The sequence below is a fragment of the Sminthopsis crassicaudata genome, chromosome 3 (genome assembly GCF_048593235.1).
Source record: "Sminthopsis crassicaudata isolate SCR6 chromosome 3, ASM4859323v1, whole genome shotgun sequence".
In the NCBI taxonomy this organism is placed as follows: Eukaryota; Metazoa; Chordata; class Mammalia; order Dasyuromorphia; family Dasyuridae; genus Sminthopsis; species Sminthopsis crassicaudata.
The window spans coordinates 303,024,442-303,041,385 of record NC_133619.1 but is presented as its reverse complement, the minus strand read 5'-3'; the positions used below and the strand labels follow the sequence as shown (position 1 = coordinate 303,041,385).

At 39.6% G+C, this 16,944-nt stretch overlaps 1 protein-coding gene across 4 annotated transcripts in view; it reads right to left on the bottom strand.

The window, feature by feature from the left end:
* LOC141561445 (uncharacterized) overlaps window positions 1-16,944 on the bottom strand; it is a 31,002-nt gene that overhangs the window by 573 nt on the left and 13,485 nt on the right. For 2 of the 4 annotated variants that reach the window (XM_074301021.1, XM_074301022.1), the window contains 2 exons: window positions 2,707-2,756; window positions 1-2,175 (listed from right to left, as the gene is read on the bottom strand). The exon at window positions 1-2,175 is cut by the window's left edge and continues 573 nt beyond it. In XM_074301021.1, the coding sequence (XP_074157122.1) occupies window positions 1-2,175; window positions 2,707-2,756 (2,225 nt within the window). Of the gene's footprint in view, window positions 2,219-2,645; window positions 2,757-16,944 lie in introns of all 4 variants that reach the window. The other 2 variants (XM_074301024.1, XM_074301023.1) reach the window with 2 other exon arrangements.

Genomic DNA, 16,944 nt, shown 5'->3' with positions numbered 1-16,944 from the left:
TATTTTTATTTTTCCCAAAGATATAGAACTGATGATGGCATTTATAATTCTAGTAGGGACTATCCCCCTCTCAATGATGAATGGCTCAATGCTATTAGAACATAGAGCATCTCTATTCTGAAGCTGGTCTTGGAACCTTGATTGAGCCTCAGCTTGATTATTACAATTCATTTTAACCTTAGTTGAAGTGTCACAACTAGTGGGAGATTTGACCTTGGAGATATGTGTTGGCAGAAACATAGCCCAAGATCCTGGGCACTGTGGTGGTTCTATACCAAGTTCCAAGCCAGTTACAGACATGGAATGAGTTATATTGGGGCCTTCTGCAGGTTGAACTTGTTGGCCAGGCCTGTTCTGTAGGGAAGCTTGGGGACCTGAGACTAATGGCATTGTTTTCTCAATGACTGGGACTGATGGAGATGTTTTCTGTGTGTTTGGGTCTGGTACAATCTCCTCAGCCTGGGGATTGGGGCTTATTTGGGGTGCTGCCTGGTTTTCTTGTTCCTCTAAATATTTGGTCTGGAAGTCAGAACCCAGAGTCCTTAATTCCAGGGGGTGCAGAACAATGGGCTGGGTATGAAGGTCTGCTACAGCTTGAGCCTGGCAATCAGTGCCAATGTAATGTGTAACCTTGTGATCTGAGCCCAGTGACATGGTTTTCTTGAGGTCCAGGACTACTGAAGATGCACCCTGACCATTAAGGCCCAGCACATCCTTCTCAGTTTGCAGGTCATGACCCATTGGAAGTGTTGTGCATTTTTCCCATTCTTCTGAATATTTGCTCTGGTTTTTGGGTCTGAGTGTCCTTGATTCCTGATGGCACACAACCGATGTAAGTGTGATTGGGGCATTGGAGTTTGCTGTAGCCTCAGCCCAGTAATCAGTGCCAGAGTAATGTGTGGCTTGATGGCCTGGTTCCAGAAGTATTATTTCCTCAGGGCATGGGACTAATAGAGATGCCCCCTGAACATTAGAGTCTAGTATGGCCTCCTCAGCTTGGCGGCAATAGTTACGGTCAGTGGGATTTTGGCATCCAAGGCCTGCCGAAGGTATGGCCAAGCATTCCCATCCTGATGGAGACATAGCGTTAGGGCTGGTGTCCAGTGTAACTTCTAGATTTGGTATTACCTTCTGGGTCATGTCCTTGGCACAGTGGTTAAGGTTAGCCTCAGTCCAATAGTTCAGACCCTGTGGAGTTGTATACTGGTGATCAGGGTCCAGTGGAACATATGTCCAATTATCCTGGCCAGGTCGAAGAGTGGTTGGGTGGACAAGGCCCAGAGAAAATTTAGTCTGATGGTCCAGGATTGAGGGAATTGTGATTGGATGGTTAAGGCTTGGTAGAGATGGAGTTTGGCAATTATAGCCTGGGACAGACTCATCCTGATGTGTCGGACACCCAGAAGCCTCTGCTTGAGGGTCAGAAATTTGTAGAGGTGTGGCCTGACAATTAATGCGTGGGAGTTCCTTTCTCCAGTGGGCAAAAACTAATGAATTACTTGCCTGATGAGAAAGACCCTTAGAAAATTTAGCCCTGTTGCTGACATATGGCAAAGAAACAGTTTGATGGTTAGGGTGAGGTGATGATCCAGATCTCTGGTCAGAGTATAGAAAGGGCAAAGAGATGTTATTGTCCGAATGAATTGGGTGGGGCTTAAGATGAACAGTGGCTTTGGCCCAGGGTTTGTGGTTCACTGCTGAGGCAGCTGTAGCCCTGGCCAGGATCTTGGGGCATGATGATGACTTTACCATTACTTTGCTCTGTGAGCACAGGGGAGATGTAGATGTGACCCAGTCATTGGGAGTAACTTTGGCCCTGTGCTCAGGGTAAAAGCTGGGCAGAATTCTAACCCTGGAATTGTGTTTTTGAGACTTACATGGTTGAGCTATTGTCCTAGGATGCTCAATTTTGGGTAAAGGTGGAGTCACTGTCCCTGTGCTGGAGAGGGGTGTCTTGGTAGCTGTTACCCTATGTTTTAGGCACAGTGCCAAGGGGAGAGGTGTGGGACTATGATCAGGAAGAGTTGATAGCTTGGTTCTGGTATGATGATGAAGGTGGACCATCTGTTCAGCTCTGGACCTGATTTGTTCTTCTTTGCTTAATGGAGCAATCTGTTGAGGCAAGTTTGGCAAGAGCACCAACTTGGCCTGATGACAGTGGCCTTTGGTAGGGACCTAGGGCAGAATGGTGATGAAGAAGATGACTGTGTGACAGAGACTAAGATACAACATGGTTGGGAAAGATAATTGTGAAATAGGGAATGACAGGTGTAAGGAAGGATTACAGGACTCTGAGAATAATAATATTTATATAAGAATCTAGTTTTCAAAACACTTTCACAAAACATTATTAGCTCATATGATCTTTTCAACAACCTCAGGAGGGTACTACTACTATTATATCTGTCAGTCTTAATTAAATATAAAGTTATCAAGTATATTCAAACGATTACTCAAAAAACAGAAGTTGAGAAAATGTGAAATGATTTACAAAGTTCCAGCATTAAAGTCAGAGCTGAAACCCATGTGTCATTACCAAGAATGGCACTCTTTCAACTACCTCATACAATCTTTGAAGGCCTACAAAATGAATGGATGGGAACCTCAAACAAACAAAAAGGAACCATAGCTTGTAGGAGGAATACTTAGTGACTCCAAAAAGATGGAATGGGAGCTTTTTGAATGCCTAAAAACTAAATGCCTCACCTTTTGGAAAACGTCTTTGTTTTTTCTCCACATGTCTCCTGAAGGTTGTCCTTGAGAACATGTTAACAAACAAATGAAGAATTAAAATTGCCCAACCATAATCAAATGACTGATTCATCATAGTTATAGCTAGTCCTGTCCTCCCCTGCCTGAAGGATTTCATAATCCCCTATGGCCTCCAATTTATAATTAGGATTGAGTAATATAAATTTAAAGTCTTCGCTTTATAATTAGTCATTGTCTTGAAGTTCTTCTTTGCTTGTTTTTATTATAAGCTATTCTAACCAGATAACCAACAAATTCATTCCCATGAAGGTATATGAATAGAATAGAGAAAAAAAATTAGTTACCTACCTAGGTCATTTTAGTGGTAATGTAAAACTTTATTTAGCTAAAAACTTTCCTTCGGGTGGAATTTTAAAAATCTGTCAGTAATTTCAAGTGATTACTTTCTTAACTGGGGTGAATTCAGTCTCCCTGAATCATAAATTCCCCAATTTAGCTAATAATTGATTTTCATGAACTCCACTCCCCTTCAGGTTCATACAACTCCTAATTCTGCCTCCTCAAAGACATGTCCAGAAATTTGCACCTGTAGCCATAGTTTAAGTGTAATTGAATGAATTAAATTTTAAGATGATTTTTGGAGAATTTTGAAATACTCTCTTAGACAATGTGGAAACAAACTGAAGCATCATAAAATCAGATCTGAAAAGCATTAGTTCAAATCTCTTCAAAATCCAACTCTGTCAAAATATACATAGCAGAGTCATCCTGGCTAATGACAGCTCCTTCCCCTCACCTGTTGCCTCCTATTTCCCAATCCCAAAGTGATCTCTCATCAAAAGGAAAGGCAGGAAAAATATTCCCAAGAAAAGAAACCAATCCAGGTTCAAGTGTTGTTTATAAGTTTTTTGGTTAGAGGATTGGTTGGAGATTAATAATTCTCCAGTGGAAATGAAGCAACTGAAAAATATCTATTCAAAAATTTGTTTTTCTCTCTTGCAGGAACCAGTTGTGTCCTATAATGCAGAAAAAAAGATTTTTACATCTTAGCAAGACTAAATCTCTGGCCACTCATCCCAAATAGAAGGCTTGAAGTTGCCCTGAGATCATAGCTGTCCTTTGTTCCCCAGTAATCATCTCTAGGAGATCAATCAGTGTTACAGCAAGAAAGTTAGCGCTATTAAGAGCTATATAACTCTTGACTCCCTGTAGTCAGGAGTATTTGTTTTAAATCTCTTGTGTGACGCTGAGCCAGCCACTTCACTTCCTTGAGGTCTTCATCTGTAAAATAAGGAGATTGAATCAAATGTTCTCTGTGGTCCCTTCAAACCCTCCCTCTGTATGATCCTATGAGGTCCTTCCTCCTATGGGCTATGTTAATTTAGTTCACTAAAATCCAGGACTGAAGCTCTATTAAACATCATCTGATGGTTCTCACCAATTATATATCCATTCCCTTCAAATTCTTTCTTTCTCCTTCTTTCATTTTTGGCCCCAAAAGAATGTCTTTCATCACATTTGTCCCCAGATGCCCCTGAACCTCATTCCTTTCTTTATTTACTAAGGATAATTTCAAGAAGATCAGGAAGTGGGATTTTTTCAAATGCTCCTAAGAAACAAAATTAACTTAACCAGTGGAATTCTAGTTTCTGACTTAAGTGGCTGAAAGTTTTCCTAATACAGAAAAGCTAAGGTCCCAAATAATAAGCTATTAAGAGTAAAATCAGCTAATTTAGAAAAATATCAGTGTCTCCCAAGAGAACTATATCCTTGCAGAAAAAAAAAAACCTGATTTGTTTCCTCTAATACTTAGTAGGACTAGACTTTTGATTAAATTCTGTAGACAAAAACTCTTAAGTGTGTCATGACATCATAAAGCACTAGTTATCCTTTGCCTGACTACAGGTAGTTTCTTAGACATTAGGATTAGATAGGAAGATGGTAAAAGGGGAATGGGGAGAAGGCCAAAGGGGAGTTGGGGAAGGGACTCAAAAATAGAGAATGATGTCTTCCTGGCACTGTGCTGATAGCATGAACACAAGAAACCTTGAACTGAACCTTGCACTGAGGTAATAAGATTGGAAAAAAACACAGGCTAGAGTCAAAGGGATTTGTGTTCAAATTCTACCTCTGATACTATCTGTGTGTCAGAGATATCTGTTGGACATATCATTTAATAGCTATGAACCTCAGTTTCTTCTCTGAAATGAAAGTATTCAGTTTAGCTAGTTTCTAAGGTCCCTTCTGACTTGAGATTTATAAGCTTGTTCAATTAGATGTTACTTTTCAGCAATCGGATGTCTCCTTTTTTAGAGCAAACATTTGTATTTAAGTCATGGGAAGATAGGAATAATTTTATTGCCAACTCTCTGGAGCTTTTAAGTAAGAAGTAGAAAGCAACTGATCCAAGAATGAATGTGGTTTTCCTTCTTGGAAGATGTTGAAACCATGTTTCCATCTAGGTATCTCGGGAAATGGGGCTCGAAGAATTTTTACACAAAAACAAATTTAGGCTTGATATCAGAAGGTAGAGAAGAGCTTCCTAACCATTAGAGCTGTCTTTGTATCCCTAGTTATTCTTTTTTATCCCTAGTCTAAAAGAGGAATGAGCTGCATCATCAGCTGAGGTGTTCCCCTCCTTGGAGGTTAGGCATGTTGCAGCAGGGAATCCTTTCCTGTAGAAGCTGGGCTATAGGCCCATCCAACTCTCCAATTCTGTGCTCTTGTACATCATGAACTACCTACCAGTTTCAAATCTTTAGTAGATTATTACTGCAAGGCAGCATAATCAATAAGAGTATTGGAGCTGGATTCAGAAATAGCTACATTCTAATCACCATACTTGTTTTCTGTGTCACAATATTCTCTCAGGCAATTGAAAGTCAATTGAATTGCCATAAAACCCAGTACTGAGAAGAACTTGTCTAGTTCATTTAGATCTCTTCAAAATCCACCTCAGTTTCCCAATATAGACACAGAGGAAAGTGTCCAAAGTCATGGATCTTATTACCCTCAGCATTTTCCTTCCCAACCCTGAATCCAAGTTACCTCATCTGTCACAATGCACTTTGCAAGTTTTAAAGTCTTTATATAAATGCCAATTGTTCAGTTCAGTTCAGTTCAACAAGCATTTATTAAACGTTTACTATATGCCAGGCATCCACTAGGAATCAGGGATACAAAGACAAACAGACCCCAACTTCAGTGTGCTTCAAATCTGTTGAGGAAAATGACATGTATGTAGAAAATTAAACAAATTATTGAGAAAATAAATGTTGAGGGAAACTAGGGATCCCTTGAGCTACAGGTAAAAAGAGTAAAAAAAAAAGTCCATTCTGGGCTTGGAAATAAGAGATGAATGTTACAATCATGAGGAACTTACAAGCATGCCACTTTGGCTAGAAAACCATACATAAAAGAGAATAATGTAAAATATGCCTTAAAAAGTAGATAACTGGGGCTTTCAGAGTTAAGTGGAATATTGCATTCTTTAGAAGTCAATGAGAACCATTGGAGTTTATTGAGCCAGGGTGATGTCATGATCAGACCTTTGTATTTTAGGATTTTCTATTTAGCAGCTGTGCAGAGAATGGATTAGAGAGGAAAGAAATCTAAGGCTAAGGAGCCAAATAGGAAGCTCTTACTATAGTCCAGGTGTAAAGTGGACCTGAACTAAGATGGTGGCTCTTTGAGGAGAAAAGAAGGCAGGTTCAAAACATATTTTGGAAATAGAATCAATAATATATGACAATTGATTATTCAGGTGAAGGGAGAGTTATGTTGTGTTTAGGTTTCAAACTTGGGGTAACTGGAAAGACAGTAATACTCTCAGGAGGAATAAAGGACTTAAGAAGGGAAATTTGGGGGTGGAGCCAAGATGGCAGAGAAGCCACACGTGAATTTCTAACCTTTCTCTTACCCTCAATACCAATTATTTAATTCAGCCTCAAAAATAGTGCTTGAGTGGTAAAACCCACAAAGATTAGAAGCATAACAACTTACAGCCAAAGAGAATCTGGAACTTCATCAGAAAAGGTCTGTCTTGAGGGGTGAGGAAAAAGACCAGCGCAGACAGTGATAGACTAAAGGCTAGCATATTGTGCAGATCAGGCTGGGGTGGCCTCTGAGGTTAGAAAAGCTACAGAGATAGACTACTCTGGCATAGGCTGCTTGCAAAACAGCAGATCAGCAGAGAAATCAAAGCCACTTAAAAAAAAAATGCCAGAAACTGCCTATAGCTATCCCAAACTGGAACTGACTCAGCACAGATCACTCATGGTTGTGCATCCGCCTTCTGCTGTCTGGGGACTTTCCTTGGGGCAGTTAAGAATCTGCAAGGCAGTGAGACACAGCCCAGGGCAGCCTTTAATCTGCACGGTGGGGGACTCGGCCTGAGGCAGTGGAACTTCCACAACAGCAAAACTTCTGCAGCAACGGTGCTTCCCAGGGCAGAGACACTTCCAGTCTGTGTGCTGGGGCTTTTTGCTAATTAGCTGCTAATATTCACAGCCCCACAGGGGGGCTTTGGTCTGGGGTTATGACACTTTCACTGTTCAGCCTCTGATCTCAGGGCAGTCACTAGGCCACATAGTGGGAGTCCTTCACTGGGCATTCACGCAGCCCAGCTGTGCTAACCAGCTCTGAATCACTTCCAGTGTGCTCTCTCCAGAACACTCTCATACCTTTGCAACCAGTTCACAAAACAGCTGCCATCCATATACCTATCCCTGTTCTGCAGAGGAAGCTGGTAACCTCCTTACCCTGAAGACAGACCCCAAAGGTTTTAAAAAATGAGTAAAAAAATGAAGAGAACGATTGACAGCTTCTATACAGAAAAAGAACGGGTTTCCAACCCCGAGGAGACTAACAGCAAATAGTCTCCAGATAATACCCTGAAGGGGAATGTTACCTGGCCCCCATCACATAACTCTCCTAGAAGACACTATTAAAAACTTCAAAAGAGAGTTAGAAGAAAAATGGGAAAAGGAAAGAGAAGCTATGCAAGAGAGTAACAACATCCTGAAATTTGAATTGGAAAAGACAAAGAATTCACAGGAAGTGCAGGGAAACAAAATTTGTGAATTAGAAAAGGTTAAAAAATCACAGGAAAGTAGGATCTATGAATTGGAAAAGATAAAGAATTCCCAAGAAAGTAGGATTTGTGAATTGGAAAAAGAAAATAACTCATTAAAAAAAAAATTAGTGAAATGGAAAAAAATTCCATAGAGCAAAATAACTCATTTAAAAACTCAATTAGACATATACAAAAAGAAGTAAAAAAAGTGAATGAAGAAAATAACTCGTTAAAAATCAGGACTGAACAAATAGAAATGAATGATTCATTGAGATACCAAGACTCAGTCAAGCAAAACCAAAAAGAAAAAAAAAAAAAAAAATGAAAAGGTGGAGAAAAATGTCAAATATTTACTGGGAAAATCGCCAGACCTGGAAAATAGATCTAGGAGAGATAATCTGAGGATGATTGGACTTCCCAAAAATTATGATGAAAAAAAAGCCTAATTTATATTTTACAGGAAATCATCAAAGAGAACTGCCAAGAGGTAATAGAACCAGAAGATAAAATAGGCATTGAAAGAATTCATCAAACACCTTCTTGTAAAGGGCTAGAACTGAGCAAATGCACTTGGATAATGGAACACATGAGACTAATTGCCAATTGGACAATTCTCTAAGTATTCTAATAGACAAATAAGGAACTTACTTTGTTAAGGGCTAAACCAGCAATCTCTTAAAGCTGAATTGGGGCAGATGTTAGCTAAAGACATTACCCCAACCTCAGCCGACTCAGCCCCAGCCCCAGCTCCAGCCCCAGCTCCAGCCCAACCCAGGAGTGGTGCTATAGAGAGTATAATTAAGATAATTGAGGAGCAGAGTTTACTTATAACCTGGGTACAGATTGATAAACTCTTAGGCACATTAAAATGCACATCCCTTGGTTCTTAGAGGAAGAAAAACTAAGTGTAGATAACTGGAAGCTAGTGGGACTTCAACTGAAAGAATTTCACACAAAAAATGGGCCTCGTTCAATTTCCACAGAGGTATTTTATATATACAACATAGTTCAATTAGCCTTAAACTATCGAGCAAGTTGTAGGAGAAGGAAAAGTTTTAAAAATGAACAGAGGAGGAAGTGTGAGAAAAAAAAAAATCAAGATCTTGCCCAAGGGCAAGGGGATTTGAATGAGGAATTAGGGTTGATGACTCTGATTCTTTTGAAGAAGTTTCAACCCTGCCTAGAGAGCAGATTATTGACAGGCCCACATCAACTCCACCTTCAGGGATGGAGGAGAAGGAGTAATAGGAGGGGAGGTGATATCATCAGCACCTCCCCCCCCAGCAATCACCAACTCCTATAACTAGATTACAAAAAGCAATTTTTTTTTTCTTTTTTTGAGGTTGGGGTTAAGTGACTTGCCCAGGGTCACACAGCTAGGAAGTGTTAAGTGTCTGAGACCAGATTTGAACTCCGGTCCTCTTGAATTCAGGGCTGGTGCTCTATCCACTGTGCCACCTAGCTGCCCCCCACAACAAGCAATTTTTAAAGCTTTAGAAGAAGGAAAAGAAATAGTGATTTCAAATTTCAAATTTTTCCCATGATTCAACAGTTTAACTCTGCAGGCCAAGAAAGCAGAAGATACATTCCTTTTGATATGGACATCCTCAAAGACCTGAACAAAGTTTGCACTCTCTATGGAGCTACATCAGCTTATGTTAAGATGTTATTACAGAATTTGGCTTATGAAGTCTTAACCCCTAGTGACTGGAAATCTATTGAAAGGATATGCTTAGAACCTGAACAAAACTTGTTGTGGCTTTCTGAATACAGTGAGCTCTGTAGGATACAAACCCAACAAAAAAGTCAAAGTGGAGTTAATACTTCAAACGCCTGTGACCTACTAACAGGTGTAGGTTCTTATGCAGAAGCTTCAGTACAGATTAATTACTCCAAAGCAGCATTTGAGCAAATTGCTGCTATCAAAGCATGGACTTCTCTCCCTGGTAAAAATGACAAGGGTGAGACCTTGACAAAAATTGTACAAGGACTAAATGAATCCTTTGCTGATTTTGTGGGATGTTTGCATACAGCTGTCATATGGACTAATGGTGAAAAAAATATAGTAACAGAAGCTTTGGTAAGGCAACTTGCTAAAGAAAATGCCAATGAGGTTTGTAAAAGGATTATACTAGGACTACACAAGGATGCTCCTTTAGAGGAGATCATAAGACACTGTGCCACAGTGGGCACAAATATCTTTTATAGCCAGGCTATGGTGCAGACTTCTCAAGACCCCAACATGGGAAGACAAGGTCCCTTTTGGCAAGGGACTTACAGAGAGACTCGTCAATGCTTTCAATGTGGAAAAGTAGGGCATCTGAAAGCTCAATGTTGGCATAGAGACAGAGTGAGAAAACAAGGTGGGAGAACAAGACCCAATACCCCATGTCCAAAATGCAACAGAGGACTCCATAGGGCATCAGAATGTAGACTGATTCAGGGAAACGGGAACCCCAGCTCCAGGGCCCCAGGCAAAAATCACTTGGGGCATGGTGGCAGTGATGCCACACCCAGAGAGTGCCTAGAAGTCCAATACCCAGACACAAACAATCAGCCAGGAAGCCATCTGATGGGAGAAAGGGATTATACAGTCAATCAGTCAGGACGCAACTTCATGGGAGAAAAGGATTACAATTAGGGAGGATAGAGTTGTATGCAGCTGGGACAACTGAGATACCCCCTGGAGAGGTGAAATCTGTTCCTCTCTAGCTTATGGATCCCTTGCCTCCAAGGACAGTAGGCTTGACCATTTCACCCCCTGAGTGTACTTACAAAACAATGTCCATCTATACACTGATGTGGGGAACTGGAGAATGTGTAGATAATATCCCAGTCACTAACACAGGTAGACAATGTGTGGCTTATGAACCAGGAGAAATAGTAGCATCAGGTTTACTGAAACAGACTCCTAATAAGCAACCTGGTGATAGTCACCCAGATTCTGACTCCAAGCAAAATCCGGAATATTCTAGACAGCAGCTGTGACAGCTGACCGACCTATGCTCACTATCTATATAAATGGCATACTATTAGAAGGACTGGTGGACACAAGTGCAGATCGCACAATCATTAGAGGTGCCAACTGGCCCAGTCACTGGCCAAAGACTAAGGCAGACACCTACATGTCTGGGGTAGGAGGATCAATAGCTGCAGAAGTTAGTGCTACCCCTTTGAGATGGATATTTGAAGGTGAAACAGGAGTTTTTACTCCTTTTATAGTTGAAAAAATCCCCATCAATCTGTGAGGAAGAGACATTTTACAACAATTAGGGTTAAAAATGAGTACTTCGTTTTTTAGGCAGGGCTGCTTTTGAAGGCCTGCCACCACTTTCACCTGTTCCTATCCAATGGAAAACTGATACACCAGTGTGGATAGAACAGTGGCCCTTAAGTAGCGATAAAATTCAGGCCTTATTAAACAGGAGCAACTTGACCAAGGACACTTACAACCTTCTCTAAGTCCTTGGAATTCCCCAGTATTTATGTAAAAAAGAAATCTGGAAAATGGAGGATGTTGACTGATTTAAGAAAGGTAAATGAACGGATGGAAACTATGGGAACTCTTCAACCTGGATTCCTATCTTCTACTTAATTGCCTAGAGAATGGCCTCTGTGGATTATAGACATCAAGGATTGTTTCTATTCTATCCCTCTAGATAAGGAGGATATGAAAAGATTTGCCTTTTCAGTGCCCAGCATTAACTTAGCTGAGCCTTATAAAAGATATGGACAGTTTTGCCACAAGGAATGAAAAACAGCCCTACTATGTGTCAAATGTATGTTGCTGCTGCTCTTACCCCAGTAAGAAAAGCTTTTCCAAAAGTAATGTTATTACATTACATGGATGATACATTGGGATGTGCACCTGAGGAACAAATGTTAGAAGCATATCTACAAAAAACCATAGAAACATTAAGGAATTGTAAATTGCACATAGCTTCAGAAAAGATTCAAAGACACGCTCCTTTTCAATATTTAAGGATATGAAGAATATCCTAAGTTGCTTACAGTACAAAAACTCTCCTTAAGAACAGAGAAGCTAAACACCTTAAATGACTTCCAGAAATTGATAGGAGATATCCAATGGATGCATCCAGTGCTAGGCTTGACTACCTGTCAATTGCAACCATTATATGACATTTTATGGGGAGACAGTGCTTTAAATTCACCACGCCAGCTTACAAAAGAAGCTCAAGAGGCTTTGAGACAAGTTGAACTGGCTTTATCCAATGTGGTTGAAAGAGTCACTCAAAAATCCTTGGAAATATCAGTTTTTGCTACACAAGAGGCACCCAGAGCAGTCCTTCATCAAGGAGACAGTGTGATAGAGTGGGTGAACCTCCCAGCACAACCAGAACAAAGCCTTATTCCTTACCCAGTGCTTGTGGCTAGAATTTTATTAAAGGCCATTAAGGGAGCAGTACAATTATCTGGGATAAGACCTGACAAGATATACACTTTTTATACTAATGCACATGTTATAATTTCACATGTGCTGTGAAACCATCCCAGAGTGGCAAATTTTATTAGCCATGGCTCCAAATTTTACACATGGGTCTCCATTAAGGATAACCAGACTGTTACATAATTGGCGATGGATTCTTGAAGAAAAGGTTTCTAAAGTTTCTCTTAAAGGACCAACTATCTTTACAGATGCATCCAAACATAATATTTGTGCTGTATACTCTCCTTTTCAGTCCACTCAGCAGAATGAATTGTATGCAATCATTCTAGCTCTTGCTTATTATCTGGAAGACATAAATATAATATCTGATTTGGCCTATTCAATAGGTGTGGTACAAAGAATTGCCACAGCCCAAATAAAATTTGTAGCCTCCAATATATATCAGCTCTTTAAGGAACTTCAAGAGCGAGTGAGAAAGCATCCAGGTAATATTTATATTTTTCATGTCCACACCCATAGTGGACTTCCAGGTCCTATTTTTGATGGTAATTCAAAGGCAGATAGCCTTCTAACCATGTTGGCCAATACAACTTTATTTCAGGAAGGATATCATTCTAAATATCATCAGGCTGTTTGAGCTTTACGTTTACAATTTGCAATAACAAGAGAGGAAACTAGGAGCATAGTAAAAGCTTGTACAGCTTGCCTTCCTTTCAATGCTCTTACACTCCCTCCAGGGAAGAACCCTCATGGTTTTAGACCTAATGAAATTTGGCAAATGGATGTGACCCATTATAAATCTTTTGGTCATCTATTTTTTATCCACGTTGTTGTAGACACCTTTTCAGGATTCACTTTTGCAATGCCAGCAGCAAAAGAGACGGCTCGAGTGGTCACTGAATTCCTTATACAAGCATTTGCAATTATGGGTGTGCCACAAGCAATAAAAACAGACAATGGACCTGCATATACTTCTAAACATTTTGCACACTTTTGTGCACAGTATAAGAGTTTACATACCACTGGCATACCTTTTAATCCTTAAGGTCAGGCAAGAGTAGAGAGAAGAAACAGAGATATTAAGACACTCCTCCAAAAACAAAAGAAAGGGGGAGCCACGGGTAACTCCAGAGAACTTATAAATTTAGCTCTCTATACCATTAATTTTTAAATTTTTGACAAAGATGCACTGGCTCTGGCAGACAGGTTTTACAACCCACTGGAAGGACTGTGTCCAGTGTGAGCAGCTCCACTGTCTGTAGATAATCGCCAGGTCATGTGGAGAGACCCAGAAAGTGGTGAATGGAAGGGACCAGATAGGTTAACTGCTTGGGGGAGAGGGTTTGCTTGTATCTCCACAGATGGAAAAGGAATCAGATGAGTAACAATGAGCCACGTTCACCTTGTCCATTGGAGAGAAACGAAGCAGACCCTTGAAACGAAGGAGAAGACCCAAGAAACATCAGGTGGTTCCATTGCTGAGTGTACCCACCACTAAAAGAACCTGGCAGTTATGGCATTTGACTCAGGGACGTCAAAAGTTGTTGGACTCGAAAATCCTCAGGAATCATTGGATTCTCTGAGAAATGATAAGACTATTGTAGGATTTGAAAATCTTCAGGAATCATTGGATTTTCTGAGACATCATAAGACTATTGTAGGACTTGAAAGTCCTCAGGAATCATTGGATTCTGTGAGGCATCATAAGACTGTTGCAGGACTTCAAAACCTGTAGGAATCATTGGATTCCCTAACATATAAAAAGACTGTTGTGGGACTTCAAAAACTTGTGGGGATCATTAGATTCCCTAACACGTGAAGCAATGGACAATAGATTGGTTTTGGACTATCTCTTGGTTGCTGAAGAAGGTGTATGTGTGACTGCTGTTTACATACCCTCCTTCTAGGACTTCAGGAAATCTTTTACACCACCATGTTGATTCATATTGTTTGTTATATCACTACTTGCATGTACAATTCATGTTTGTTACACCTTATCAAGCTTGCACTGACTGTGGGGAGAGTTATGACTAATAGCCTCTGTGTTATTGCTATGTGCTTGTGTAATACCTCCCATGCTGATGGGTTTGTGCATACTTGTCTCTAATAAGACCCTTCAACCCAGAAACTTGCTAGCAATCCCCACTTCCCTTTGGTGCTTTTCATCTCCCTTCCTGAGATGTCAGGGGGGGCGTGATCACCTCCTTTTTGGGGTTCTCACCTCCCTGAGAAGTCAGGGATGGTGTGACCACCTGTGTTCTAAAACAAAAGAAAGTGGGAGATGTAAAGGGCTAGAACTGAGCAAATGCACTTGGATAATGGAGCATGTGAGACTAATTGCCAATTAGACAATTCTCTATTAACATGTCCCAACTATTCTGTGTTGGCTCGATTGGTGGGTGTGGAGAAAGAAAGGGAAGTGACTTGTGTGGGTGAAGTAGGAGGAGGAAATTGAAGCATTCTCCTGGCAAAGGAGAGAGAGGAAGGAGGTGTGGAGATTGCTAGATCTATATTCCCTGACCATGACCTCAAAAGACCAAGAATAAAGACTTTTGATTATTCTGACTCCGGCTGATTTCTGGGAAGACAGAGTTCCAGCACCTTCTGAAAAAGACCCTAAAAAAAAAAAAAAAAAAAAAAAACTCCATGGAATATTGTGGCCAAATTGCAGAACTATCAGACTAAGGAAAAAATATTGCAAGCACCCAGGAAAAAAAAAATTCAAATATCAAGGTGCCACAATAAGGGTCACTCAAGATCTGGCTGCATCCATATTTAAGGATTGAAGGGCCTGGAATCTGATATTCCGAAAGGCAAAAGAACTTGGAATGCAGCCAAGAATAAACTACCCAACTAAGTTTAGCATTTTCTTCCATGGAAGAAAATGGACATTTAATGAAATAGATGAATTCTATTTGTTTCTAAGAAAAAAACCAAATTTAAACAAAAAATTTGATCTCCAACCACAGGACTCAAAAGAAGCAGAAAAAGGTAAAAGGAACTCTTGAAAACTGTATTTCTGTTGTGGATATACAGAAAGTCCACATGTATAATTTGATTTTACTGATATAAAAAAGGGAAGTAGAAATGGATAGTGTCAGAAAATGGGAAAAGGGGAGATAAAAAGAGGGAAACTACATCCCAGGAAGAGGCAAAGAAAACTTATCATATCTGAGGGAATTTAGAGAGGGGGAGGAACATTGTGTGAATCGTACTCTCATCAGAATTGGCTCAAAGAGAAAATAACTGACATATTTGTTTTTCAGAGAATTCTCTTTCACCTCATTAAAAGGGGGGAGAGGAAAAGGCAAAAGGAAAGGAGTAGTAAGGGAAGGATACAAGAAAGGGGAAGGGATTTAAAAGGAGAGGGGAGGAATACTAAAAAGGGAGGCCTGCGCGACACAAGTGGGGCCCATAAGTTTAATACTGGGGAAAGGGTTCAGGGGGGCAAGGGAAAAAAAGCATAATCTGGGCATAATATGATGGCAGGAAATACAGAATTAGTAATTTTAACTGTAAGTATGAATGGGATGAACTCTTCCATTAAGCAGAGACAGATAACAGACTGGATCAAAAGTCAGAACCCTACAACATATTGTTTACATGAAACACATTTAAAGTAGGGAGATACATAGAGAGCAAAGGTAAAAGGCTGGAGCAGAATCTATTATGCTTCAAGTGAAGTTAAAAAAAAAAACAGGGGTAGCCATCCTTATCTCAGATCAAGCAAAAGTAAAAATTGATCTAATTAAAAGAGATAAGGAAGGAAACTATCTTGCTAAAGGATAGCATAGACAATGAAGCCATATCAATACAAAACATATATGCACCAAGTGGAATAGCATCTAACTACATTCAACAAGAAGTTAGGGGTAAATAAACCAAAAAGTAATTGGAAACTAAATAACTCATCTTAAAGAATGATTGGGTGAAACAGCAAATTATAGAAACGATTAATAATTTCACTCAAGATAATGACAACGATGAGACATCATACCAAAATTTGTGGGATGCAGCTTAAGTGGTAATAAGCGAAAAATTTATATATCTTTAGAGGTTTACTTGAATAAAATAGAGAGAGAGAAAATCAATGAACTGGGCTTGCAACTTAAAAAGCTAGAAAAAGGGCAAATTAAAACCTCCAACCAAATACTAAACTTGAAATTCTAAAATCAAAAGAAGAAATTAATACTATTGAAAGTTAAAAAAAAAAACTATTGAATTAATAAATAAAACTAAGAGTTGGCTTTATGAAAAAAACCAATAAAATAGATAAACCTTTGGTAAATCTGATCAGAAAAAGTAAAAAGGAAAATCAAATTGTTAGTCTTAAAAATGAAAAGGGGAAACTTTCCACCAAAGAAGAGGAAATTAGAGCAATAATAAGGAGTTGCTTTGCCCAACTTTATGCCAATAAATTTGATAACCTAAGTGAAATGGATGACTACCTCCAAAATATAGGCTTCCCAGATTAACAGAGGAGGAAGTAAATTGCTTAAATAGTCCCATTTCAGAAAAAGAAATAGAACAAGCTATTAATCAACTCCCTAAGAAAAAATCCCCAGGACCAGATGGATTTACATGTGAATTCTACCAATTTAATTCTACATTTAAAGAACAATTAGCCCCAATGTTACATAAAATGTTTTATAAAAAATAGGGAATGAAGGAGTCCTCTCAAACTCCTTTTATGACACAGACATGGTACTGATACCTAAACCAGGTAGGTTGAAAACTGAGAAAGAAAACT